The sequence below is a fragment of the Ochotona princeps genome, chromosome 6 (assembly GCF_030435755.1).
Source record: "Ochotona princeps isolate mOchPri1 chromosome 6, mOchPri1.hap1, whole genome shotgun sequence".
Taxonomy (NCBI): Eukaryota; Metazoa; Chordata; class Mammalia; order Lagomorpha; family Ochotonidae; genus Ochotona; species Ochotona princeps.
This window is the reverse complement of record NC_080837.1, coordinates 42,513,852-42,540,998: the sequence shown is the minus strand read 5'-3', so window position 1 is coordinate 42,540,998 and position 27,147 is coordinate 42,513,852. Positions and strand designations below refer to the sequence as shown.

The following is a 27,147-nucleotide window of genomic DNA, read 5'->3' as shown; positions in this document are numbered from 1 at the left end:
CTTCCATGCCTTCTCTTTGGTGGTACCAGCAGACCTTTGCTCCAGGTTTCTCTAGGAGTGTCACCTCAGCTCTTACATAGGAAGTATCTGAGAGTGTGGCAAACACTCGGATACCTAAGCTCAGCTCCTAGATGCCTGTGAGGAATTTATTTAGTAATCTAAGTATAGAAGGTTCACATGGTAGAGCTCCAGTCTGGGTTTGTCTAGTTCCAGAGACTGGCACTGAAGGCTTTACATGACTCAACTCATCAAACCTCTCTACCCTTTTCCTGTTATTCTTCCACAGCTGCATTTATTAAAAAAAAAAACAAAAAAATGTGCTAAAAAATAATTAAACATATAAAAACAAACAATTTGATTTTTTAAAAAGAGAGATTGAGGGACCATTATTGTGGCATAATGGATTAAGCAGCAGAATCTTGAATGGTACCCACACGCCACAATGTGCCTGGAAAGGCAATAGAAAATCGCCCATGGGCTTTGGCTCCTGACACCTACATATCAGGACCCCAGAAGCTCCAGGCCCCTGGCTTCGGCTTGGCCAGTCCTGGCCATTGAGGTCCTCTGGGGAGTGAAACAGCAGACAGACATTGTCTCGATCTGTCTCTCCCTTTCTTCCTGTAACTCTGCCTTTAAATAAATTTTTACAACCCCCTCCCTTTTTTTTAAGACAGATTGGAGGAAGAAGTTTATTGTGAACATTTTTCAAGTTTAACTTAAAATCTAATGACATCTCATTAAACAAAGTAAGCCTCAGAATTGAGAACACGCTAACCAAAAAAAATAGGTACTTTGAAAAGCATTTTTGAAATCCAAGCACAGTTTCTCATATTTTGCATTTTCCATACACTTTCTGGAGACCCGTTGTAACACAAAAATAAACCAGAAACTAAGAAATTTGCTTCTTATGGAGGGAGGTGGTAGGAAAAGGGGACAGAGCAGAGGCAGTAGAAGGGGTGGGTTGCACTTCTGTTTTTGTTAATCATATACGTTCTCCCTTCCTATTCCCCAGCACGTAAGCTTAAGAAGCAAACTAATTATGACTCTCTTTTGAAATAAACAGCTAATTTATTATTAGTTGAAGACAGTATAAATACAACAATCAGTAACATGGACTCTTCTCCAACTACTCAATGCATATTCACCTACTTTTCCGTTTTCCCAAATGGGGGAAAATTATTTAACAGTAATATTACTCTAAATGAGATGGTATTCATAGAGAGCTCATCTTCTAATACATGAAAAGAACTCAACAAATGTGAGTTGATGATATTTTTATGTCAAAATTGAAGTTAGTCCCTTGGTAAAAGGAGTACAAGAAACCAGTGACTGGATGATCCTAAGGTAGTTACTTATAAGACAATTTCAAATATCACGCAGAAAGAAGTCCTACCTTTCTAGTGGTTGGGAAAGGTTCTGTTGGAATTATATGCAAGTGCAGTGGGCGGGCCGTGAGCTGGCTGAAAGCTGGAGTTAGTTCAAAACAGTTTTGGAAGAGGGATACTCTAGCAAAGATATAAAGTCCGAGTCTGGCTCTAGACATGGCCACCACTAAGCGACGCACATCCCTTTGGAAAAAAAACAAACAATTCATATATTTTAAGATTAATAACATATTTATGCAGCTTTCTCTGCTTTTTAAATTGCACAAAAAGTCCTGTACAACTGTGACAATAGAAAATCAAGCTTTTGAAATCTTGACAAAGAAAATATAATTATTGTTATAAATACTAGTAAAATTAAATAAAAAGTCAATACCTTATCATCAACCTCTTGTGTTTTTCGGGGATTGGTGGGGGTGGGAGGAAAGGAGATGATAAAATAATCAATGTACTGATTAAAAAGGACAAAGTAACCATGTTAGTATTAAGCTATGGGTGTCAGTTACCAACCGCCACCGAGTCAACCTGTATCAGATCTTCCACTTCATTTATTAGACTCCCATGCTCGATCAAAGTTCAATTTTATTTTAATTTCCTCCAGTATTTGCTTAGTACTCCAGGGGTCATGCTCTAGGTAGGGTCTCAGCACTGGGTTGAACACAGTGCTAAAAGTACTCAGCACTGAGTTCTCTTACAATAAGGGACAGTGGTGTAACAAGGTGGCTTAAGCTATTATTTTCATGGTAATCACTGTATTTTTATGTCCAGTTTTATCCTTCATATGCAGAACGTGTGATCTTCACAGCACAGATACAGTGCTTTTACAATGATCACTGCACTAGTCCCACTAAGAAAGCTTTTTCCCTTCAGGCCCCAGGGCTATAGTTTACAACAAGGAACTTTTAATTTATTTATTATAGTTGGCCATAAAGACCTCCAGCACTCATGAGGAGAGTTTGACCCAAATCTTCAGATTCAAATGTAGGTAGGCATCCCTTACATGGGACTCAACACTCAATGATGGTAGGAGTCCATAAATGTTAGACTTATCACTGCAAATAAAGACGTTAGCATGATGTCAAATAAAAGACACATCTAAAAATATGCTAAATGAATGACCAAACACTATGAGCATAATAAGCTATCATGCAAACAAGCAAAGAGTAGTTGCATAAGTGGGCAGGGTTCATAGGAGAAGAATATTGAAAGCAGGGAATTACAGAATATCATTTCCTTCTCTAAGTTCCCAGAAGATGGTTTGTATAGAGTATAGTTAAATAACAAGTTTTATGACAAAATCCTCTATAAGGCATTAATGCAGGAAAGCTGCAGTCACACCACTTCACTCTGAACTGGTTATAAACACTTTATTAGTATCTAAACCATCTAAATCTGAGGGGGATCAGAACAATGAATGCTGGAAAAGGGACCAGAAATGTGGGGTTTCTAAAAATGTTCCACATCATCCTAAAACAGGTCTCTAAAATTAAAGTTAGTCTACTCTGAACGATAACAGGTGTGGGTATAAGAAATATGGTAGGCACTTGGGAAACAGTCTAACAAGTCCTTAAAAAGCTAAACAGTTACCATATGACTAAGTAATCACACTCCCAACTTGTAGGTTTAGCTCCTAAGTGCCCTCAACAGCCACCACTGGGCCAGGATGAAACCAGGATTAGAAGCTCTGCCCAAGCATTTGAGCCATTATCTGCTGCTTTCTCAGGTGCACTGGCAGGCCTGGATAGGAAGTGGAGCAACTGGGATTTGAACTAGCACTCCAGTATGGTATACCAGCCACCTAGGTGGGGCTGTCACCTGCAATGTCACAGCATGTACTCCTAGAAACTCACAGTGCTCAAACAATTTTCATATGCAAGCAAATATTGAAATCAGATTTTATACAATCTTTCATTAATTAGCACTTTATCATTGCAATCCTTTTTTCTGCTCTATTTCCAGAAAAATTAGGTAAAGAACAGTAGAACCAAAATCACTGAAGTTTGAAAAAGGCAGAGAACTACAGAGTAAGCAAAGGGAGGGGAGAAGGCAGTACTTATATATTCATACTATGAATGTGAGAGGTTTTAATTATGCAGACCATAACGGACACCCATTTCTGACAGCAATTATAAATCTTGACAAAAGGAACCAGTTTTTACAAAAGATGCCTCCAAAAACATACTGAACACTTAAATAAGTAAAAATAAACTACATTTTGAAAAATTATCTTAAAACAATTTCTTAAAACATTACATCTTTGCTTATTCTTACATAAAAGTCATCAGTCTAATGGAAGGTAATCACTAGGTTAAGCCTCAAATAGATCTTGACTTAATGACAACATTATGAAAGCTTGGAGAATTTTCTTTTTATATCATCAAATAAAATACTAAAATGAACTTGCCTTACAGTTCTGTTAGCAACTCCTATGAGATGAAGGTTTATATAAAACTAAACTGCTGCTTTGTAATAAGAAGATATTATTCTCATAAATCTCCAGCACATAAACATACCACAATAAATGATAAAAATAGATCATTGTTTGTTTTGACGATTCTTAATCCTGGGAGAACAAATGGCTCTGTTATCCACTAACACTGAAGCTAAACGATTGTGTGAGGGCAAAAACCAGAAGCCCACACAATGAAAAATGTTCTCTTACATACTTCGACTCCTTCAGTTTCTGATACTAGGTTTCCAACAAATACAGCACACAGTATGACTTCATGATGCATGTTACCTTAATGTAACTGAAGAGTAAAAAAAAGTCACAATTTGTAAAATTTCAGAGTTAAAAAATTCAGTGGAATAGTTAACTATATAAGGAATCTGATATTACAATAAAAAGCACTCAAACTGGCCAAAATTAACTACAATTAATCATTAAACTTAAAATAATTTAGAACTACTTAGTTACAGAAGCTCAAACCTGAAATGGGTGGTAAAGCTCAATATTATGAGAATTTTTTCTCACCTACCTCAGATGGCCTACTGCCCTAGTTCGTACTAGAGACAGAAGAATATAGTCATTCTGTTGACCTTGAAATCTATCAACAGTTGTCACCTAGGAAGGAAAACATGGGTGTTATGGCTTGTTTTTAAAAGCACAATGAAAAGGCTCCCAAGTTCATGTAAGTCATGAGCTAGGAATAGATATCCTATGCCTAAAATAATCCCCAAAGTAATAATCATATGCTTGGAATTACAAGAATAAGTTAATGCATAGTATTTAAATCACAGTAACCAGATCACCCTACGTTTTTATATTATTCATACTTACAGCACTTATCTTTATGTTTGGTGATATTACTATTTTTGAAAATAATCTTACTCCCACTAGACTGCAAAATATAATGAAACAGGGGACTTGTCTCGCTTATTAACTGGTATCCTGGTGTGATGCTCAGCAGTGTAACTTAGTATACTCATTTAACAACCTATCTAGCACTTGCCTGTAGTATACCACTGTCAAAGAAGAAAAGCCACATACTACTTGTACAATTTGAAAAACGAGGACAATCGGGCACGTTTAGTATTTCAATCACTAATACTGGCACTTGGTATTTGTTTCTTATTCATCAAATGAACAATTTATTACTTACCCTACACAAATCATAATTTATGGCTCCCGTACTTTTAGGAAATTTACAAAAATAGTCAATCTCATGGAGTATAAAGCTTTTATATGATAAAATATTTTAAGTGTACAACTTGATGAATTCTGATAATATATACTTCCATGTAATTGTCAGAGCAACAAAATTTCCATGACATGAATCCCAACAGTAGCAAATCTGTATTTTCTAGCCCTAGGCAACCACTCACATGTTTTCTGTCACTACGGATTGTATTTTGCCAGATCTAGAACTTCATAAATTGGAATCATAAAAGTGTGTACATTTCAAAAAAAGATTTTTACATAGTTGATCAGGGTGATAAGGGTCAAGGGCTACAGGAAGATGGGTGAGATCACCATTTCCACATTCTCTTTTTTCCTTCCTGAATCTGGGTGAAGGGGAGAGATAAGCAGAGAAGCCACATCCAGAGTACACATTCTTTTTTTTTTTTTTTTAAAGATTTATTTTTATTACAAAGTCAGATATACAGAGATGAGGAGAGACAGAGAGGAATATCTTCCATCTCATGATTCACTCCCCAAGTGAGCCGCAATGGGCAGGTGCTATGCCGATCCGAAGCCAGGAGCCTGGAACCTCTTCCAGGTCTCCCACGCAGGTGCAGTGTCCCAAAGCATTGGGCCGTCCTCGACTGCTTTCCCAGGCCACAAGCAGGGAGCTGGATGGGAAGTGGAGCTGCCGGGATTAGAACCGGCGCCCACATGGGATCCCGGCGTGTCCAAGGTGAGGACTTTAGCCGCTAGGCCACGCTGCCGGGCCCCAGTACACATTCTTAATATCTGGGTTATTTCACTGAGCATGCTTCTGAGATTTTTCAAGGTATTGTGCACAGTAGATGATTATATTGTTTTCCTGTTGAGTATTCTTTTACTGAATGAACATGTTGCAAATTTTTTATGCACTTACCTGCTCGTGTATATCTGCACTGTTCAGGGCTATTATGAACACAGTTGTAAAGAATATGCATTTGCAACTATTTTTGTGGACATGTCTTTATTATTCTTGAATAAATATCTAGGAGTGGAAGTGTTGACCTACATTCAAAGTATATACTTAACTTTTACTTGTACTGGGTGTTTTAGTTATACAGTAAGCACTTTTGTATATTTTGTTATTTGTACATCTTCCTGTATGCAGTGGGAATTTAATTCAATTGTTCATTTTGAAGTGGATTCTGTTATTTAATAATGATTTTATGGGAATTCATATAAACTCTTTCTTGTTATGGGTGGATATTACAACTACAAATTTTGTTGACAATCTGATCGTTTGGTGATAGTGAACTGGGCTTATCCACCAGGAGCAATAGGGCAGAACGATGAGATGAGCATTGGTCCTTGATAACAATCATTGAGTCGTTCTGGAACCAACGTATGTCCACTCTTTTTTTTTCATAAGAAAAAATGAAATTTTTTGTTCATCATTTTATCAATAAAGTCTTGCAGAAACATTTACTTCAGATGACTAACCAAAAATCTTGAATATAGTAGCTAAGCCAGAAGCTCATAGCAAATCAGTAAGACTGTCAGATAGGGCTGCCAGGATTATTTATAGTTCCTATTGTTTCATTTTCTCACATTTGTGAAAGGAAGATAACCAAAAGATAAAGTAGAACAATTTAAATAACTCATAATAAAGATAAAGCTTTCTACTTTGCCAAAATGTCAAATAAGAGGACATACTACATTTATAGAATTACCTTATTTGGTCTCCCAATCAATGGATTATTCCCACATCGTCTATTGATGATGTCACGAATAAGATGCTTTTGCCCATTGTATGTTGTCAGAATACTGATCTTGTCAGCAGGGTATCCCAGTAAGCACATGTACATAAAAAGTGCCACCACATACTCTGCCTCTCCAAGATTCTGTAAAGCAAACATAATCAGACTGTGCATTTACTGCTTTTTCTTAAACATAAAGTTTCTTCCCACTTTGTAAAGAAAATGACTTATCTGGTATTATTTATTAACTTACTACACACTACAGGTGTTGAAGAACTAATAACTTGATCCAGTGAGCATCTCAGAAAACTGAGTTATCTTCAGTGAAAACTGACAAGAACCAGATCAGAGACAAATGTACAATAACACAAACACAATAAAAAAAAAAAACATAAAAATCCGTATTTCTTGCAAAGGCAATAAAATTACAAGACTTTCAGCAATATCATTTATTTTCTGGTTCTCGGTGGCACAAAAATCTATTATCTTTTATTACAAATTTCTAGTTCTTTTGAATATGGGAGACAAAACAAAACTTCTGACTACATAAACCTTTGTATTTTCTGTAAGTTATAAACTACATTACACTAAGTACCACCTCTTGATATAAATAAAAGAACAAATTGAAAATCATAGAAATGACTATAATAGAAACCAAAACTAAAAAAAATCTAGTTTCCAACATTTCTTGTGATTTTGGCAAGACTTATGCAACCAGATCTGAACAAATAGAATCAATTTCTTTGAAAATTCATCTGTAAAATAAACGTTGTCCAATTTGGTATGTTACTAAAAGATTTTGGTTTTATTAACAGCAAAACAGGGTGAATGAATTCTATCTTAACAAACATCGTGGAACCTACTTCAAATAAGTGAAACTCTCTTCAAATTTCTGGCTTTCACTCATTTAACATCTATCCTTTTCTCTCATTTTTTTCCTCAAAGATATCATTTTGTGTGGGGGGCAGTTAGTGTTGTCAACTTTTCAGAAATATTCACATGCTTAATAGTTGCAATCATGTAATAATATATTTATTTCTCAAAGTACTGAAAGTTTATTCAGAGTGAGGCTTCCTGAATAAAATAGGCAACTACCTGGATGTTTCAGAACAATACTGTGGCATGACTTAGGTAATAAAACAGACTCTAAAGAGAAATTCTAAAACCATCATGTAATGAAAACATCAACAGAATACTGAAAGTATCTAATCACCTTATATGGTTGTACAGGAAACAACATTTTTTTAAAAAAGGAAGCAGCATTAATTTGTACAAGGTTCTATTATCTTTTACATTACTTAAAGGTCACATCTGTTTCCAGGCTATAAGTATATAAATAGCATGACTTACGTACTTTAATCAAACATTCGGAGGGAAAATAAGATTTTCATAAGATGCATACATTTAGAATCAAGATGGTGGAGAAGGTTAAGGACACGTTTAAATGAACATAGAAACATTAAATCAGGATGAAGCAGAGAGGACACATTCCAGGAAATAGGAGAGGACAGAACAACAGCAGAGGGATACCTGGAGACTGACAGACACAGAAAAGCAGCGGGCACAACGGTGTGGTGTTGCAGTGACTGATATTCCAGCAGCATTCAGCTAATGGCGATCAGAACTCCAGCAGCAGCCGGAACTACACCAGCAACCAGGTGGGAAGGGACTTTCACTGGCAGCTTGGGAGGTAAACCCAAAGAACTGTCTGTCCTGCTGGTCCGTTTGATTTGACCAGGAGCAGAGACAGAGCAGCAGATTCCAGATGGGCAGTGCGAGAAGAGCGTGGATTTCACAGCCCAGTCAGGCCCCTAGAGCCGAATTGGGCGCCATTTTGCGTAAGGAGGCAAAGGCAAGGGAAAGGACTGAGCATATACTGAGCTGGGAGTGAACTCATTTTTGACTCAGTGAACTGCAGCAACGTGGCATTCTACAAGTTCCACCTGTCTAGACCTGACGGTCAGCAGATCAAGAACTCTAGTAGTGGTACGTCAGGTGCCATTTTGTACACTGTGGGAATAGCTTTAGGACTGCAGGGGACAACAGTGAACTGCTCATGTGCTGAGCTCGCAAGAACTCACTGAGGTCCGTGGATTGCACTGGTCCTGCAGGAAAATAATACCAATTGTAGCATTGTACGGGTCAGAATAGGTCCATGTGGCACCCAGACCTAATGGCCAGCAGATTCCGACAAGATCAGTGCCACCAACAACCTAGCTATATACGACTCCTGGTGTCTTTCTAATCCTGGGACCTGCTGCAATCGGAAGTGGGAGAAAGGTTGCAGAGACAACAGTACAGCCTCTGCACGGTATCACAGGAGGTGGAAAGTGGTGAGCCCAGAGCTGGGGCTGTGGAGACCACAGTGGAAATCTGACATAAGAACCGAGACCTGGAACTCGCTGGAGGTTGTGGCACAAGAGGCTGCAAGCAAAGAGTTGTGTACCAACTGCAATAAGTAGAATCAAACTGTAGACCTGACCTGTGGGTACACAGCTTAGAAACCTGCCCCAAGGAGAAGACTCTGTTAACCAGAAGTACAATGACCAACAGCAAAAGAAGAGACAAAGACACAATGAATATTACTGAAAACTCTCCTGCAAAGGAGCAAAACCCTATGCCAACCTCAGAGTTAACTGAGGAAGACATCGAGAAAATGGGCACACAGAATTCGTAAGACTGATTTTAAAGCTTCTGATCAACAATGAGAAGCACATTCAAGAGTTCAAAGAATTTAAGGAAGCAATAAAGCTAATCAAGGCTGATACATCAGAAATTAAGAACACAGTAGAGCAAATTAAAAGTACAGTGAAGAGTCTCCAAAATAGAATGAAGCAAGTAGAAAAAAGAATCTCCGGATTGGAAGATATTTCCTGTCATCGGGGGAAACAAACAAAAAGCTGGAAGCAGAGCTGGATCAGGCCAAAAAAAGTATTCAAGAATTGAAAGAGGCCAAATATAAGAGTTATGGGAGTCCCAGAACGTGCAGAAAGAGCTGAGTTTGCAAATATATTTAATGAAATAATACAGGAAAATTTCCCTAATCTAGAGGAAGACTTGGGAAACAAGATGCAGGAGGGGCACAGAACTCCCAACAGGCTTGATCAAAAGCAATCTTCACCAAGACACATGATCATTAAGCTCTCTTCAATTGAACATAAGGAAAAGATCCTTAAATGTGCATGTGAAAAAATCAATTGAACATATAAAGGAATGCCAATTAAACTCACAGGAGATCTCTCAAAGGAAATTCTACAGGCAAGAAGAGAATGGAGTGACATACTCCAGATTCTAAAAGAAAAAAATTGTCGGCCTAGGATAACATATCCAGCAAAGCTTTCTTTTGTCTTTGAAAATGAAATAAAATTCTTCCACAGTAAAGAAAAGTTAAAAAAATTTGCCTCTCCCAAACCTGCCCCACAAATGATAGTTCAAGATGTTCTCTTGACAGAGAAAGAGGAATAGCACCCAACAAAACCAAAGGCAAAAGTGAAGAACATCACAGCAAAATGACAACAGAAGACTAAACCAATGAACAACGCATTCCTAAAATGACAGGACCAAAGTACCACCCACACATATTAACCCTGAATATAAATGGCTTAAGCTCAATCAAACGTCATAGCTTAGTAGACTGGATTAAAAAACAAAACCCATCTATTTGTTGTCTAGAACAGACACATTTCACCAACAAAAATCAGCAGAAACTATATTGCATGGATTTTGTTGTTTTCTGTTAGTTTCATCTCTTCAAAACACTTTCTTCTGATTAAATTTTTCAGTGACTCATAGATCATACAGTAGCATCATTTTCTGCAAGAAGGTTTTTGATTTTCATTTCTTCAGCTACACGTTAGGCATTTAGTAACACGTTATTTAACTTCATGGTGTTGTTAATTTCTTTTCTTCCTGATGTTGATTTTGTTTTGTGGCTTTTCATTTAAGGGGATGTATAGTAGCTGTGTAATGGAGACTGTCATATCTAGTAATATGTTATTTAACTTCATAGCATTGTAAATTTCTAGTTTTCTTTCTATTATTGATTTTGTAATATGACTTTTCATTTGAGGGGATGTCCAGGAGCTGTGAAATGGAGACTAACATATCCAGATGTGAGGATACAATGTAGCATGCATTTTTACTTCCAGACAAAGATGGATTTACAATGAAACTGTTTACTATATCCTGACAACAGGCTGCTGTACTGTGCCACTGTCCATGCCTGCAATGATGGACACAGGACTGTGTATGAAGAACTATATTTTAGTAATGATATAGAGGAACTATGTGGGGTGGGGGGGTCGGGGGCTGGGATAACGGAACTATCAGGAGCCTATGGAACTGTATCATAAAATGATGATAATAATAATAAATGTAAAATATGAAAAAAGATGCATACATTTATATATACATTTAAGCCAGTGACATATGATGCTTTCTGATGAACAACTCAAGATCTCTAATTCATACATTATATATTTATATATTATACAATTGGTTATATATGAATGTTATATATTTTATATATTATATGTTCATATATTATATACATACATTTAAATATATATTTAATATATAAATATTTCCTCTATTTGTCCCACCCTTCATCACTCTCTTTCTAGCTAGTCAACCAACTATCTATGTTCTGAATTCAAATCGTTGTTCAATGTGGAAAATAAATTTTCTGTCAAATCAGAATTTTCTTTATGGTATTTGCGTTAGCAGAAAACATAAGATCTTTTTCCATATGCTCAGGAGCAAAACTTTTGGGAAATGCACACAAAAGGCACAATGAAACATAACCTCACTTCAGTTAGAATGGCTATTATCTAAAATCCAAAAAAATCACAAACGCCGGTGAAGATGTGGAGAAAAAGGTACACATAAACATTATTGAGTGCTATAATATCAAACAGTTATATTAAAATATAAATACAAACTATTTTACTAGGGACAATAGTATGAAGATTTCTTAGGAAACTAAAAATCGATTATCATCTATATGAAAAATTTCCCTTTATAATAAAATCATAACTTAAAAACAATGGGGATTAAAAAAAGATCATCTTCTTCATAACATAACCACTAATATTTTTTCTGAAACATTCTACATGTTTACCATTTCTTTCTTCATTTTTCATTCATCTGAAATTGGTTTGTAGAAGTGTGATTTTTTTTTTCTTTTTTTCAAAGGCTAGTCAAATTGTTCAGCATTACTGATAAAGGCAACTGGTAAGTCGGGCAAGATTTATGAATGACAAAATTATTATTGATAAAATAAATTCTAGAGTTTCGTGTTTTTTCTCTTACCTGATAAAAATAGGGATTAGGTTCAGACTCTCCCACTCCCTGAAAATCTTCAACATTAATAAGCTGGAAGTCATACAGTAAGCCAGCATTTGCTGTACTGAACTCTGGCAAGAGCTGTACATGGGGTAAGTTCCCTAGATTCTTGTATCGCCAGTTGTAGAGGTTGCATAAGCTTTTCAAAGACAAAATCCATGCAAACAAAGATTAGCAAGTAAAATCTCTTTTAATATACAAAGACTTGTAAGAAACTCTGCCTCCTTTCCTCCTTTAAACTTTTATGCCACCCATTTTTGCTCATCTTTCTATCAATATTTTTTTTTTCATTCTCAGCTTGCCTACTTCAAGTAGCCAAAAACTGGGAGACAGTGTAAAAAATAACAGTTCTACTGTGCTCTCTGAGGTACATGCCATCTTTATTTCATAAATTCAAAACCCAGGAAAGACTTCAGCAAAGAACAAGTTGAGAGTTAACTGCAAATGCAGTTACACTTGTTTATTAAGCAGGAATTGATACAGTATCCTCCTTCACTTTTTGATTTGGTTTTCAAGATTACATTAACTGTCTATCCTTTGAGGACATGGAGAAAGGGGAAGGAATGGTGAAAAGAAACCTTAGGAGTATCAGTCATTTAAATTAATCTCTGAATAAAGCTATTTATTTGCTGAATTCATTTTTCATGCAGAAGAAAATGCAGATGTTTTTAGATTGGCAGATGGCAAGTTCCTGGACAGTATGGAATATTAAGATTTTATATGTAAGATGTTTACAACAACTCAGATCATGGAGCTACTGTGTGTGATTTCATTCTGTCTCCTTTACCTTGCTCTGGCTCTCCCTTGAGCATCTAGGTCCACAGTAGGAACTCCAACCCGGACAAAACGAGTGAAGAGTGACTGCTCCATGTTTGAATACTTCTGAAAGGCCATGTTCTTAATGACTGGAGGCAGCTGGTGATGATCACCAATCATAATCCACCGTTTTAGCCGACTAAAACCATCCTGAGGATTCTGGAAAAAAAGCAAAGAAATAGCAAAATATTCTACTCAAAAGGCTATTGTTTTAGTGTCTGAGCTTTTGCATGGGTACTTGCTCATCATTATATCATTTCATTAACTTACAAATTCATCAGTTCCACATGGAAGATTCGGGAAAATTTACAGAATGACTTGTGAACTAACTGTGGGCATCACTGCTCTTGGTTGATAGCCAATGAAAGAAATGAAAAGGCAAGCCTGAAATTATCTTTCCTTAACAGATAGGGTATCCCAAACCGGAAGACCTAGCTGAGCACTAGGTAAATACATAGGAAGAAATAAATACCCAAGAAGTGAGATGAAAAAGTTATAAAAATAAATCTATGATTATACTTAGCTCAAGTTTCAATCCTTAAAACCAGTAAAAACTGCATCTTTTTTCTTATACTATTACTTTAGTCTTCTGCTCTACATTCCACATGGTTCCATGATCTTTGAAAGACATCCTGATAAAATACACACCAAGTTCCAAACAACCTAACTTATAAAAATGACTTGTGGAATTCAATTGATCTATTTAGTATGGACTATTTAAATTATAGTCTATTTTCCATTGGGAATTTCTTATTTTGTTTTTAGCATGTTTAGTAGTAAACAATATTGGATAATAAGAAAGCTTTTAAATATCACTATTTAGCTAAAAAATCTGGACACAATATTAAGTTATATTCTCCATGAACATCAACCATAATTCTACATAATTCTAACAAAAGACATGACAAAATAATTCATTTTCCTTTCCACAATTTCCAAAATGACATCACTGCAAATTTCTCAGTTAAAAATAACCAGTGAATAAATAAAAGGATGTTTAAAAGCTTAAATTATAAAATAAAAGATAGGAAAATATGTAGCTGTGTCCATTTAAATCCAATCCCCCAACTGTGCAGAGCTGGTACTATCACTCTGAATTCTTGAGATTCTTTCTTTTTCTCAGATCCTAAGTTTCTTACCTGTAGAAGAAGAGGTATGAATGTTTCTATCTCTAAAATCTGGGCAGCCTCTTCCATCAAAATATTGTCATACTGAGAAAGAAAGAAAGAACACTTGTTGAAAAGATAGCTGGAAATTCTACCAACTGTATAACCATAATCATAACAAAAATCCAAAAGAATCCCAAATAATTTCAGATAAAAATAACAAACTATTCAAATAGAAAATGTATGGTTTTTTTAGCAGTCTGTTTCTACTGTTCTAATCCAAACTTTCCATCTCAGAGTATAGCCCTACATTGAAGAGATGTATATCAGCTTTCATATTGTATTAATTTAGTTCTTTAAATCCTGTAAAAATGAGAGTTTGCAACTATAAACGAAACTGTTCCCTAGGTAATGGGGGACATTTTTTCCTTATGAATGTTACCAATTGCAACAATATACTTTTCTACTACCCCATGCATTCTATCTATCATCAAGGTCATGTCAATTTATCTTCAATATGCCCCAATACTATTAACTTTCCTTTTACTTTCTACCAGCACCATCATCATCACTCTACTCCAAGTCACCACTATGATCACTATCAGTAACTTCCCTAGTAATATCTCCCCTAAAATACTGATGTAACAGGCACAGGATCATACTACTTTCTAATTTCAAATTCTGTACTGGCATCCTATTGTCTTAGGAAAGAAGTCCTTAACAGAGTCTGTATTCAAGCTGGCCCTTAACTTTCTGTCCAACTTTGTTTCTCCTGGCTCACCAGGCTTCAGTAACACTGACTAATTTCAGTCCCTCAAAAACATCAAAAATTTTTCTTCCTGGGGCTCTTCGTACATGCTAAATTCATTTCAGTTTTCATCTGAATGGCTTTTCCCATCCTTAAAAACTCCAGCTTAATATCTACTTTATCTAGGTTTTCTCAAAACTTCTAATCTAAAACTGATCTCAGCACTCTGTTCTTTTGAGATGTGGAACATCAAAATCTAGAATTCTTAAAAGAAAAAAAATTATTGGAAGGGCAGTTACAGTGAGACAAAGAAGAAGAGACAGGGCAGTGGAGGTGTGTCGGGAGAAGAGGTCACACATTCCCTGGTGCACTCTACACATGGCCACAATGGCTGGGCCTGGGTCAGGCAGATGGTTGGGGCTGGATCCGGTTGAAGCCAGGAGCCAGGCACTTTCTTCTGGGACTTCCATCTGGGTACATGGGCCCAAACAGTTTGGGCCATCCTCCACTGTTCTCCCAGGTACACCAACAGGGAGCTGGATTTGATTTGGAGCAGCCAAGATCCAAAACAGCATCCCTACAGGTTGCTGGCATTACAGAAAATGGCTTCATCAGCTGAATGACAGTTCCAGCCCCACAATTTACAATTCCATCAGTGTATTACTTGCTTAATATTTGTAACGTTAGGGACTGCACTTTTTCAAAGAACGAAAAATCAAGTGTTTCTCTAACCTAAGGATGTTTTATTTGATGACTGTTGCTATCCTGTCTGCCTGTTTTCTAGATTTACTCAGTATGTTTTATTTATTTATGTTTCACCCCACATCTAACAATCCTGATTGATACTTAGTATGATATTGTATTTCTGTCTTAGTGGTATAATTCATTCTTACAGATCCCACTAAGTGAAAATTAGTTCTGTGTCTTTTTTAACAGTTTTAAAAGTTTTCTTCCCATGGTAGTGGAAGACAGCATATTCACTATAAATACATCATTAATTCTCCTCACTCAAGCACACTGTTTACATATCAGGTTTCCACTGCATTCATCTTCATTAAAATAAGGCAGCACGGGATTTGTCCAGTACTGGTTGTTGTTCTGGATTCCAATTAAGCACCATTATTGTTACTAAAACTACTTCAATGTTTAGGTTTGTGGGTGGGTTTCTCTTTTAGTTTTATGATGCCAAATTTCCCTCTTACAGTGATTGATTCATTCTGGTGGGAGCTGAGAGGAAGAAAGAGCTCAAATAGAGGAAAGAAAGAGCTCATATTTTTAAAGTGCATACGTGACTCTCACTATAAGAGACACAATATGCAAAATAAAGCGGGAGCAGCTCAAAAGAATCAGCTGAAAGAGACTACTTTCTGAAAACACATCTCTGAAAACCTAATACAGTTTAACTCATAAAATATATTTAAATGTTCCCTTTAAAAAAAGATTTTTAATAATAAGGCAAAATTATTACATTACTTTAGTTGTTCTATGTATTTATTAGCTAGATCATTCATTCATTCAACCCGTACTAATCCCTACTAAAATGCTGGGCTTGGCATTTGATAATCCACAGTATGAGCCAGATACTCACTTCTATAACCTTTCAAATGGTTTCTAAACTTTACAGCCACTGCTACCACAGCCTACGGGATCTTTAGTGGAATGTGGCTGCTATGATATAATTAGGGAAGTATAAGAGGAAGAACACTTCAGACTTTGGATTCTTATAATACCATGTTTTAGTTTTACTGACTAGCTATGACTATACAGCATTGTCTTCTTTGCATTTTAATTTTCAACTATGGAGATACTACATACAAAACATAACTGTGAAAAACACCACTGTAAAGGGCCTATTCTACAAGGACTTGACATATAACTGATATGCAACAAATGATGACATTTATTAGTATCATTAGTAAGATGATACATTTTCTTCTACAATTTAACATATTTTTAATTCCAGATGTGCAAATCTGATCCACTTAACTTGGTGTAGAAAGAAATTGGTATTTAACAGAAATTCAAACTAAAAATATAAGCATCTGTTAAAAAGTAGGAAAATGAACATAGAATGATTGCCACTCTCTCTGGAGACTGTAAAATGAAATTTAAGGGTACAGGGGACTGATTTAGAGCAGCATTTAGGCTTTCTCATTTCAAGAAACCAAATTCTCTCATACCCAGTAGAAGATAAAAAGTTTAGCATCTGCAGAGGATATTGAGACTTTGGTAGAGCAGGCACAGCTAAGACTGTAGGGTTAGAAATGGGTACCACACAGAAAATGGAAATGAAGTGCAAGTCTTAATGCCTGTTTATTGAATGCAGGGTAACCCAAGTACTCTGTCCACTTGACAGATCTTCAGGGGCTGGCATTGTGACTTAGCAGGTTCGGTCACTGCTATCAATACCAATATCCCATTACAGACGCCAGTTCCAGTTCTGCTGCTCCACTTATAGTCCAGCTGCTTGTTAATGAGCATGGGAAAGAAGTGGAAGATGACTCAATCTTGGCCTCTGTGAACATTTGGGGAATAAACCAGAAGCAGAGAATGGCAGGTCTTTCTCCCTCTTGTAACTCTGCCTTTCGAATAACTGAATTTATTTCAGTAAGTAAATACTAAAAAAATGAAAACAAAATGAATCTTCATCCTGTCTTTATATCTTAAGAAATCCTACTGAAGTGTCAGAACATTAAAGGACAGAAACAAGAAAATTAAATAAAAGAGACTGAGAAATCAGAATGGCTTTGAGCCTCCTAATAGCCACACTGGAAGCTTAGAGGAAGGTAAACAAATTCCTCAAAACTCCAAAGGAGAATTATTTCCATTTTAGAAATCTATGCCCAGCTTTGCTAATCAAATGTGATTCTTTGGACATGGAAAAGTTTTAACAGTATTGCCCTCCATGTATCCTTTCACACGCTCTACGAAAGCAAAGGAATATATAAAATGCAAGAAACATTTCATGCTTTATGGTAAGCCGATGGTTAACAGAAAACTAAGGAAACAGATGAAGACAATAATTCTAGAGGGGAGACTGCCTTTTATCTACTAGGTAGCTATTACATGTTAGATCTATAAACCTGTTAAACTCAAGTTTGATAAACAAAATTTCAAAACTAAAAATAAAGAACACCTATCAGCACTCATGCTATGTTTATCATGTAAATATAGAGACTAGTTAATGGAAACTTGGTACAAGTTAATGTTTTCTAGAACGCATGTAGAAAACTACATGAAGGTATACAACCCTAATTATGACTACATTGTTTCTGATTCTTTTAAAGCTGATGTGATTTAATACCAATGTAAAAATATATTTTCTGTGTCAGCTCCAAGAACAAAATATTTGGGTGAAAAATTCTCAGTAACAATATGCAACAGAGCAAGTTCACACCAGTAAGTAAGTTCACACTACCTTTTAATAAGTTATTATTTGTCCTACCTTGCAACTGAGGAACCTTTCTTCCAACAACAATTATATCACCTTGATTTATTTGGAACCTATTTTTCAGTGAGCTCATAACATCTTAAAATCACCTGTTATTTTCATCAATAAATGAACTGCAAACTTGGAATTCAAAAGGTTTCAAAATGCTCTGGTTTCTCTTCAGGATGCATAAATCTTTAGCCTTTTTCAAAAGTTTCAAAAAGCTATTTTAAACAACAGCAGATAAAGCAGTTGCAGGAAATTTCAATGATTTGTTTTTAAATCAGTTCAGGTCAGTTTCACTAGCAGAATCACAAAAAATACATAAATTCAAATTTACTGCTAAATGTGACATTCCACTTAAACTGAATCACAGACTGATATTCCTGTCTTTATCGTATGATGTAGCCTTTGTAAAATTTCATTTTCAGTCCAAATAAGAGTGTTTCATATCCTTATATCAAAGGGTTTCATCTTCTAATTACAGAGATTAGATGCAAATTTAATATATGAACAATGAAAGCATACAGATGTTTAACAGGCAAAATTCATTTTTAAATATTATTTAAAAATTTTTTAATTCTATTAGGAGATTTTTTAAGTTGATACATACTAAAAATAAAACCTTAGCAATGTGAGAATTTGGTTACACCACCATCTGATTATGCTAAAATAACAGATATATTTCTAGACAAATTAATCTAGAATGAGTAGATTAAGAAAAATTTGAAATTTCACAAAACATAAAAATGGGACAGTCACATCCACTTTTAAAACAGAGGATTTAAAGTAATTATAAGAAAGAACTTCAACAGGAAGTGAGCCATTTTCCAAGGGTAATGAAAACAAAGAGCTACAAGATGAATAACTAATGAAAAAATAAGTTTTTACCTTGAATCCTAACTTGACCAAGTCATGTCGCTTTAAGGCAGCATGAGTACAGGTCATAGCGATGATTTTGGCTTCTTTCACTAGAAGATACTTGGATCTGTCCAGTCCACTGCGAAGCAGTTCAGAGGCTCTGAATTCCTGTGGGAGTGGGGAGCGGTGGAACATCATTTTAGGAAAACAGTTTACGCACAGAGCCATGCAATCTGTCAGACTTAATTCCTGGTAAATTCACACAAATACATCACAAACTAAGGCTAATGAATCACAAATCTGCTGATTACTATTAGGAGATAACTGAGTCTATATTATATAGTATATAAACTATATAATAGTTTATATTCAAGTTACAACTTGGACTGATTTTTGTTTAAAGGAAATCAATTAAAACATAAACAAGAATATTAAGTAAAATAACAACTATCACTGTACCCGTATTACTTAAGGATCCTACAGGAAAAAAGAAACTATTTCAAGTACTCATTATCAATGGGAATTTAAGCAAATAACTACTTCGAAGACTGAGGGGCTCAAATGGCAGCAAGAGAATAATCAAGTGACTCACATACTGCCAACAGCAGGAAATCACTACTAGCCTAGAAAGAATAGAGGAAGTGGTGAGATACTAAACCACATCTATCAAACTTGGACATTATCCATATTACTTCAAATCTATGTTGTAAAAATGTTTGTTTCTAAAATAATTAAAGCATTACAGATACAGGTGAGAAACCCAATATATCCACCTCTGTATCCCTCCCAAGCAGCTACAATTATCACTGGAACACAGTTTTATCTTTTTAGTTTACATAATCATAAAAAATTGCTAGGATTTAAAATTTTATTATCATACTTTGTATATATTACTCCTGCACCCACTATTCATCCACTCACTTTTCTCTACAGATCAATACGTACCAAACCTCTACCATGTGTCTGATGCTGCTCAAAGAAGTAGACACATGATCTTATCTAAAGATTATATAAAAGAGACAAAATTTTTGCCTTTATAGGAAATTTTAAAAGAATTTCATAATTCTTACCTCAAGTTGAGTAAAGATTTTCTTAATATGCCTGAAACATCCTTCAGCAATTTCCATATCTTCTTCATAAACTCTGCCTTTAAAAATTGGTTGAGGAGCATTTGCAAAGTATTCATGGAAAGGGAAGAAAGTAGAGACTTCTGTGACATCCGGCAAAGTACTACCTTTATTTTTCACTTTGCTAATATACTCTTCCCAACGAGACATCACCTAAAGGAGAGAGCACTTTAAGTTAACTTTGCCAGCTAGTTATTATGTTAACAACAAAAAATAAATCTGATAAAAATAAGATCTGCTAGAGAAAAAAGAAATGCCAATTTTCAAAATAAATATAGCTATTCCTCAAACAAATCAGATTATTCCATTATTATTACCATTATTATTACAAAAGTTCTTCAACAAAAAACATAGACTGGAAAGAACCTCAAGCCATCTCATGGGACTCTCATAGCACTCACATGGGATGCTGGCATCGCCTTGCACTGTTTTAACCTCTGGGCCACAATGTCAGCCTCAAATAATCCTTATTTTTAAAATAGTTTTTCCTGGCCTGGGCACAGTAGCCTAGTGGCTAAAATCCTTGCTTTGCATGTACTGGGATCCCATATGGGCACTGGTTCTAATTCCGGTGGTCCCATTTTCCATCCAGCTCCCTGCTTGCAGCCTGGGAAAGCAGTTGAGGACAGCCCATAGTCTTAGGAGCCTGTACCCATGTGAGAGACCCAGAAGAGGCTCCAGGCTCCTAACTTCAGATCAGTTCAGCTCCAGCTATTATGACCAGCTGGGGAGTGAACCAGCAGATGGAAAATCAAATCTTAAAAAAAAAAAAACCCACCAAAAAGCTGCTTATTTTGAATGCAACTTGTTTTGCATCTATCTACTTATAATGAACATGCCTATTCTTTCATACAAATTTAATAGTTTCAATGTATAACATATCTACAGCACACAAATAACATTTCTACAAAGAGAACAAATAAAATTATACATAAAAATCTTTTTTCATCATGTCATAAAAATGTAGTTAAAATGATTATTAATCCAAGTGTTAAAAGTTTATTTGTATTTACTTATTTTGCTTTCCATTTCTCAACTTCCATACTCAAAAAGTTAATCTTATCAAATGCAAAAGTATATCTTTAAAATGAATTCAAAATAATTTTTAACTTAAAGTCCCATTTGTAATTAGTTCTAAGACATAATTTATTTCTGATTTGAAAGAATATGCTTTCCTTCATTAGCTGATTAACATAATTACTTGCAGAACTGCACTCAGATACCAGTGGGTAGCTAAAATATTTAGTTATATTTCTACATGTAGCACTAAAAAAAGGACTGCAAATCTTGTCAACAGCAAGAAACTAAAGAAATATTTAAACAGTAGCAAGAGTGGCCTCTTACGGAATGAGTCATCAAGCAAAATTATTTAGCAAAGAAAACAAAGCCTAATGGAAACCACAAATACATAACATCCATAAATATAGCTTCAGCAGTAACATATATTTAATCTATTCAACAAACAAGCTTCCAAGAAAAACTCTTGGGAACCCATCCAGTTTCCAACACAGGCCTATATTACATACGGTGAGTTATGACTTCAGAACGCATACTATCTTACTTGATATAAGAAGAAATAGCCCGCAGTCTCACAGGTATATGACGCATCTCCTGGAACGCCTAAACTCTTTTGCAATCGCTTAACTTCTTCTAACAGTTCTATTCTTCGAGCCAGGACATAATTAACTCTTCCATACCTATGAATTTCAATAAGGAAAACAGACAAAACTGTAACAAAGAACCTTTGAAGGAAACTGTCAGGAAACCTCAAAAAAAAAAAAAAAATCACAACAAAGAAAGTTTAAGTGGCCAAAAAAAGCAAACGAAAATATAACATAATTTATATTTAACAATAGGCATGATATTTCTTGGGCTTTACATCAAAGCTAATTAAAGTGCACCCTATAGAAAGTGCTGCTCAGAAGCGGGCACCTTGGTTCAACTGGCTAATATTCCACCTCCAAGCACCAGCATCCTATGAGTGTTAGCCGAAGTCCTGGCTGATCTACTTCCCACCCAGTTTCTTGCTTGTGGCCTGGGAGAGCAGTGGAAGATGGTCCAAAGCCTTGGGACCCTGCACCCACGGGGAGACAGGGAAAAACCCTCTGGCTCAAGCTTTGGTTGGCTCAGCATCTCTGCTTTGTTCTCTCTTTTTAGCCTCATACCAAGACAGTCATGGGAACGAATGAACGAAACAATTATACGGTAATTTGGTTGGTTCATCTCACCAAAGTCAAGAACATACAGATTGGCTGTTCCATATTCTTAAAAAAAAAAAGGCATAAAAAGATTTGACCAACTTTTATTATGTATAAATTTCAGGTTTTAGATTGGCACCCAAATACAGCAATTACATAAGTATTTGCTAAAGGACAAAGAACACTGTAGTACCTTTTTCAAAGAGACTCTTAGAAAGCAGTACAACTAAGAATTAGATTCCTAAGTTTACACATACTCTTCCTACAAATTACAATATGTCCCATACCACTCTCAAGTTTTATATCAAGACTAAAATAATTTCAATCACTGCTGCTCACATGTTTAAAGATTTGACAAGAGATCATGTTTCTCATTACTATAAATAGTTCAGAGAATGATCGAGAGTTAAAAACAGGTATGACATGGGTCTATATTGATAAAGACTTTTTCAACTTAGATACAAACATTCTCGAAGGTAATTCTGTTCTATACTCAAGCTATTTTTGCATGACATTGCCAATAAGCTGAACATAGAAAAATACTAACAAAACATTGTGTTGGGGTGGTAAAACTATGGATGATCACTTCCTCTCAAGTACTCTACTAGATTTGAAATTTCTCTTTTGAGAGAAAATGGTATTTTTTTTATGAAACAATAACCAGTATTTTTCCTTTTAATTATGACACAGAACATGTCTTATCAAATAAGCATGCTACCACTATCAAAATGCAGGACTAGGCTTGTGTATGACAAGGCAAAAAATTATTTTTTTAAATTATTTGTTTAAAAGGTAGAGTTGTATAGAGAGAGTTGGATCTTCCATTAGCTAGGTCACTCTCCAAATGGCCACAATGGCTGGTGGGGAGCAGGACCAGGTCAAAGCCAAGAGGCAGAAACTATCACATGGTAGGCAGGGGCCCACTGATTCAAGCCACCTCTTGCTGCTTTCCCAAGTACATTAGCAGGGAACTGGATCATAAGTGGAGCATCCAGGACTTGAACAAGTGCTTCACGGGATGCTGGTGTCACAGCTGATAGCTTAACTCAATATGCCACAAGCCCTGCTTTCCTCCAAAATTTTTTTACTCCATATTTTGGTAGCACTTGAAACGATTTTGAAAATTATTCTTCTTCGTGGGTCCAGCGGCGTGGCCTAGCAGCTAAAGTCCTCGCCTTGAATGCGCCGGGATCCCATATGGGCACCGGTTCTAATCCGGCAGCTCCACTTCCCATCCAGCTCCCTGCTTGTGGCCTGGGAAAGCAGGAGAGGACGGCCCAATGCATTGGGACACTGCACCCGCGTGGGAGACCTGGAAGAGGTTCCTGGTTCCCGGCATTGGACCGGCGCAGCACCGGCCGTTGCGGTTCACTTGGGGAGTGAATCATGAGATGGAAGATCTTCCTCTCTCTCTCTCTCCTCCTCTGTATATCTGACTGTAATAAAAAAAAATCTTAAAAAAAAAAAAGAAAATTCTTCTTTTTGACTATTCCATACATATTCATACACACATATATTTATATACATATATAAAAGATGTATTTAGTTATTTGAAAGGCAGAATACACACAGCGATGGAGAGACAGAGATCTTCCACCCATTGGTTCACTCTCCAAATGGTCACAGTAACTGCAGCTAGGTCTGTCTGAAGCCAGGAGCTGGGAGCTTCTTCTAGACTCCCACCTGGGTGCAGGACCCCAAGCTCTTGGGCTATCTTCTTCTACTTTTCTAGTAATATTAGTAGGGAGCTGGTTCAGAGGTAGAGCATCTGGAACTCTATCTGGTGCTCATGTGGGATGCTAGTGCCCAGGCAATGAATGAATGGCTTTACTACCACACCACAGTGCCAGCCTATCTCCTGTATTATTAAAAAAAAAAACAAAACTGTAAGTGATACTGTAATATAATGGCACATTAACTGTATATATAGGTAATCCATTACCACCTTTATGCCCACTGAATTCTGAGCAACTAGATTTTAGATTACAATCAATTTTCATAAGTTAGATACAACAAGGGAAAAATTCAGAGATGCACTACTGGTTACTTCAAAATCAAGAATGTACAGCTCAAAATAACCTATGGTGTGTTATTCCTTGCAATCTTTGCAATCTAACAGTTTTTTTAAACCTAAGTATTTGGTGGATTTTGGAATACAGAAAATTGCCATAGATATCACTTTTAGTGTCTATGATCAATTTAGTCAAAGGTTTTGTCAGTATATAATGATTGAATTACATATTTTCAGCTGTTAACTCTGCTTATCTGAAACTAGACTTTAAAAATGATTTAAGGGGCCTGGCAGCATGGCCTAGCAGCTAAAGTCCTCACCTTGAACATGCCGGGATCCCATATGGGTGCCGGTTCTAACCCGGCAGCTCCACTTCCCAGCCAGCTCTCTGCTTGTGGCCTGGGAAAGCAGTCGAGGACGGCCCAAAGCCTTGAGACCCTGCACCCATATGGGAGACCCGGAAGAGGTTTCTGGTTCCCGGCTTCGGATTGGCACAGCACCGGCCATTGCAGCTCACTTGGGGAGTGAATCATTGGACGGAAGATCTTCCTCTCTGTCTCTCCTCCTCTCTGCCTCTCCTCCTCTCTGAATATCTGACTTTGTATTAAAAATAAATAAATTTTTAAAAATAATGATTTAAAATAAATGACACTTTTTAAAAGCAACCTTGCAGGAATAAATTTAATATATTAACAGCAAAAGAAATGTGATTTGCAAACTTGGTTAATTTACAATCAGAAATATTAAACGTAAAGGCAAACTAAATTGGCAGTAAGTATTTGAAAGTATAACCACAAAAATTGGTTAATTTGCATGTCACTAAATTAACCCTTTAATTGGTATCCAATAAGTACAAATTAAATGTTTAGACAAATGCAGAAAAGGGAATCACATTACATTATAAAGTTTTGAAATAGCCACACTAAAAGTATCTCAATAAATGAAAAAAATGACAATGTGCAACTTTAAAATGACATAAATACACAGAGTTCAACCTGAGAGAGACTAATAGCTGACCAATATACAGCTTATAGTCTTAGTAGGTTACATTATAACGCAATCAAGATTGAGTTTAATTATTAGCTAAAAATTCTGTTGCAAAAATCACTCACATTTGCTTACCTGCTGAAATCTTTCTCTGTCTCCAGTTCTTCTTCTCCATGACCAAGACGCAGTAAGTGACGTTCATCAATGTCTAAAGCCATGATTTTCTCAAACAACTGGTTCAAAGCCTGGCGTAGAAGGCAAAAACGATGGTGAATTTGGAAGACTTCGGTAACTTTCTAAAACAACTATCTACTCATTAAGCCTCTGTTTCCAGTTTATGAAATCGCATGGGCATGGATGTTATTTCCTCTAGGTTATAAGATTCCTAAAATAATTAAATTAACAACCAAATCAAGCAGCATTCCAATCAATATTTCCATAAATAAGAGAACTGCAAATTTTTGAATTGCAGAACAGTGAGACAGGATTAACAGTACAGGCAAAACACACTGGGAGGACCAGAGAGCAGAAAAGCAGAATGTATCGATAAAATTCTAGGCTGTAAGTGCATTTTCTAGAAGTACGGTACTCCTCCATCACAAACTATTTTGATGAAAGGCATTTAACAGTAAGATAGCTCATGTAACTTGTTCTTTCTCATGCCTGACAGCTTTAGAATGCCGAATGCAACACAGTTGTCCCATATACTACAGTTGCTTACTTGCATGCTCCATAGAAATCTTTAATTCAGTCCAGTATTAATACAATCTACATCTTAATCTTTTAGGAATATTCCTTTCACTAAATGAGAAACAAGTCCACTAGTATAGGTTACTGCTTCTGATTTCAAGTCAAAGCTCTAGCTTAGCAGGGGACAAAGAGGAAGTATGAGGCAAAATAAATCTGGTAATTTAGTTTAGTCCAAATATCTGATGACATATCTGCATATGCTTATTAATTTTGCACATTTCGACCCTCTCTAGTAAAACTAAAAGATCGCTTTTACATATCATTCAATGTAATCTGATCATAATCAGAGATAATCTAAGCATAACTCTCTAACAACTACTATACTAACCAGCCTAACCTGGTCCTCTGCGGTGCCAACAATCAGGTTTCCATACAGAGTCCTCTTCTCCATTGTGCTTTCATTTTTCTTCTCTATCTTCCCTATCTCCTACCCCCAGCCTCACTCTTCACACACAAAGTCACTTACCTGATTAGAATGGGTAACAATTAGAGTCCTCTGTTCTGGGAAATTATGGTAAATGTTGGAGATGATCTGGACTGCTACATCTGTTTTTCCTGTACCAGGTGGCCCCACAACCTAAAATCATGATGAATACATAATAAACTAGTAAGTTATCACAACGTTAGAAAATGGAAATTCTAGAACTTAAAAATAAATTAACAAGTATGAAAATTCACTGATGGGCTTAATAACATAAAGGATAGAAAGAGTCGGAAAACTGGAAGGCAGATCCATGGAAAGCACCTAACTTGGACAATAGGAAAAAAAAGACAAATAAAACAGATTCTTCATCAACCCAGGAGACAAAACTAAAACAGTCTTAAGGTGTGCATAGTACAGAAGAAAATATTTAAAGAAAAAATGACTGGAAATTTTGAAAAAATGGCCCAAGGATATGCCATATATAAGAAATTCATTTCAAATATAGTAATAAGTAGGTTACAAGTAAATGACGAAGAAGTATCACAAAAACACCAATGAAAGTAAAGGTGTAATGGCTACATTAACATAAGACACAGGATATTT

At 36.0% G+C, this 27,147-nt stretch overlaps 1 protein-coding gene across 1 annotated transcript in view; it reads right to left on the bottom strand.

Moving 5' to 3' along the window:
- The window catches only part of AQR (aquarius intron-binding spliceosomal factor), an 85,095-nt gene that overhangs the window by 4,030 nt on the left and 53,918 nt on the right, over positions 1-27,147 (bottom strand). Inside the window, exons 23-33 of the mRNA XM_004578440.3 lie at positions 26,587-26,697; positions 25,506-25,615; positions 21,736-21,871; positions 20,118-20,327; positions 19,078-19,215; positions 14,042-14,113; positions 12,874-13,061; positions 12,054-12,225; positions 6,717-6,887; positions 4,361-4,446; positions 1,394-1,568 (exon numbers count right to left, since the gene is read on the bottom strand). Of these exons, the coding sequence (XP_004578497.3) occupies positions 1,394-1,568; positions 4,361-4,446; positions 6,717-6,887; positions 12,054-12,225; positions 12,874-13,061; positions 14,042-14,113; positions 19,078-19,215; positions 20,118-20,327; positions 21,736-21,871; positions 25,506-25,615; positions 26,587-26,697 (1,569 nt within the window). The remainder of the gene's footprint in view (positions 1-1,393; positions 1,569-4,360; positions 4,447-6,716; positions 6,888-12,053; positions 12,226-12,873; positions 13,062-14,041; positions 14,114-19,077; positions 19,216-20,117; positions 20,328-21,735; positions 21,872-25,505; positions 25,616-26,586; positions 26,698-27,147) is intronic.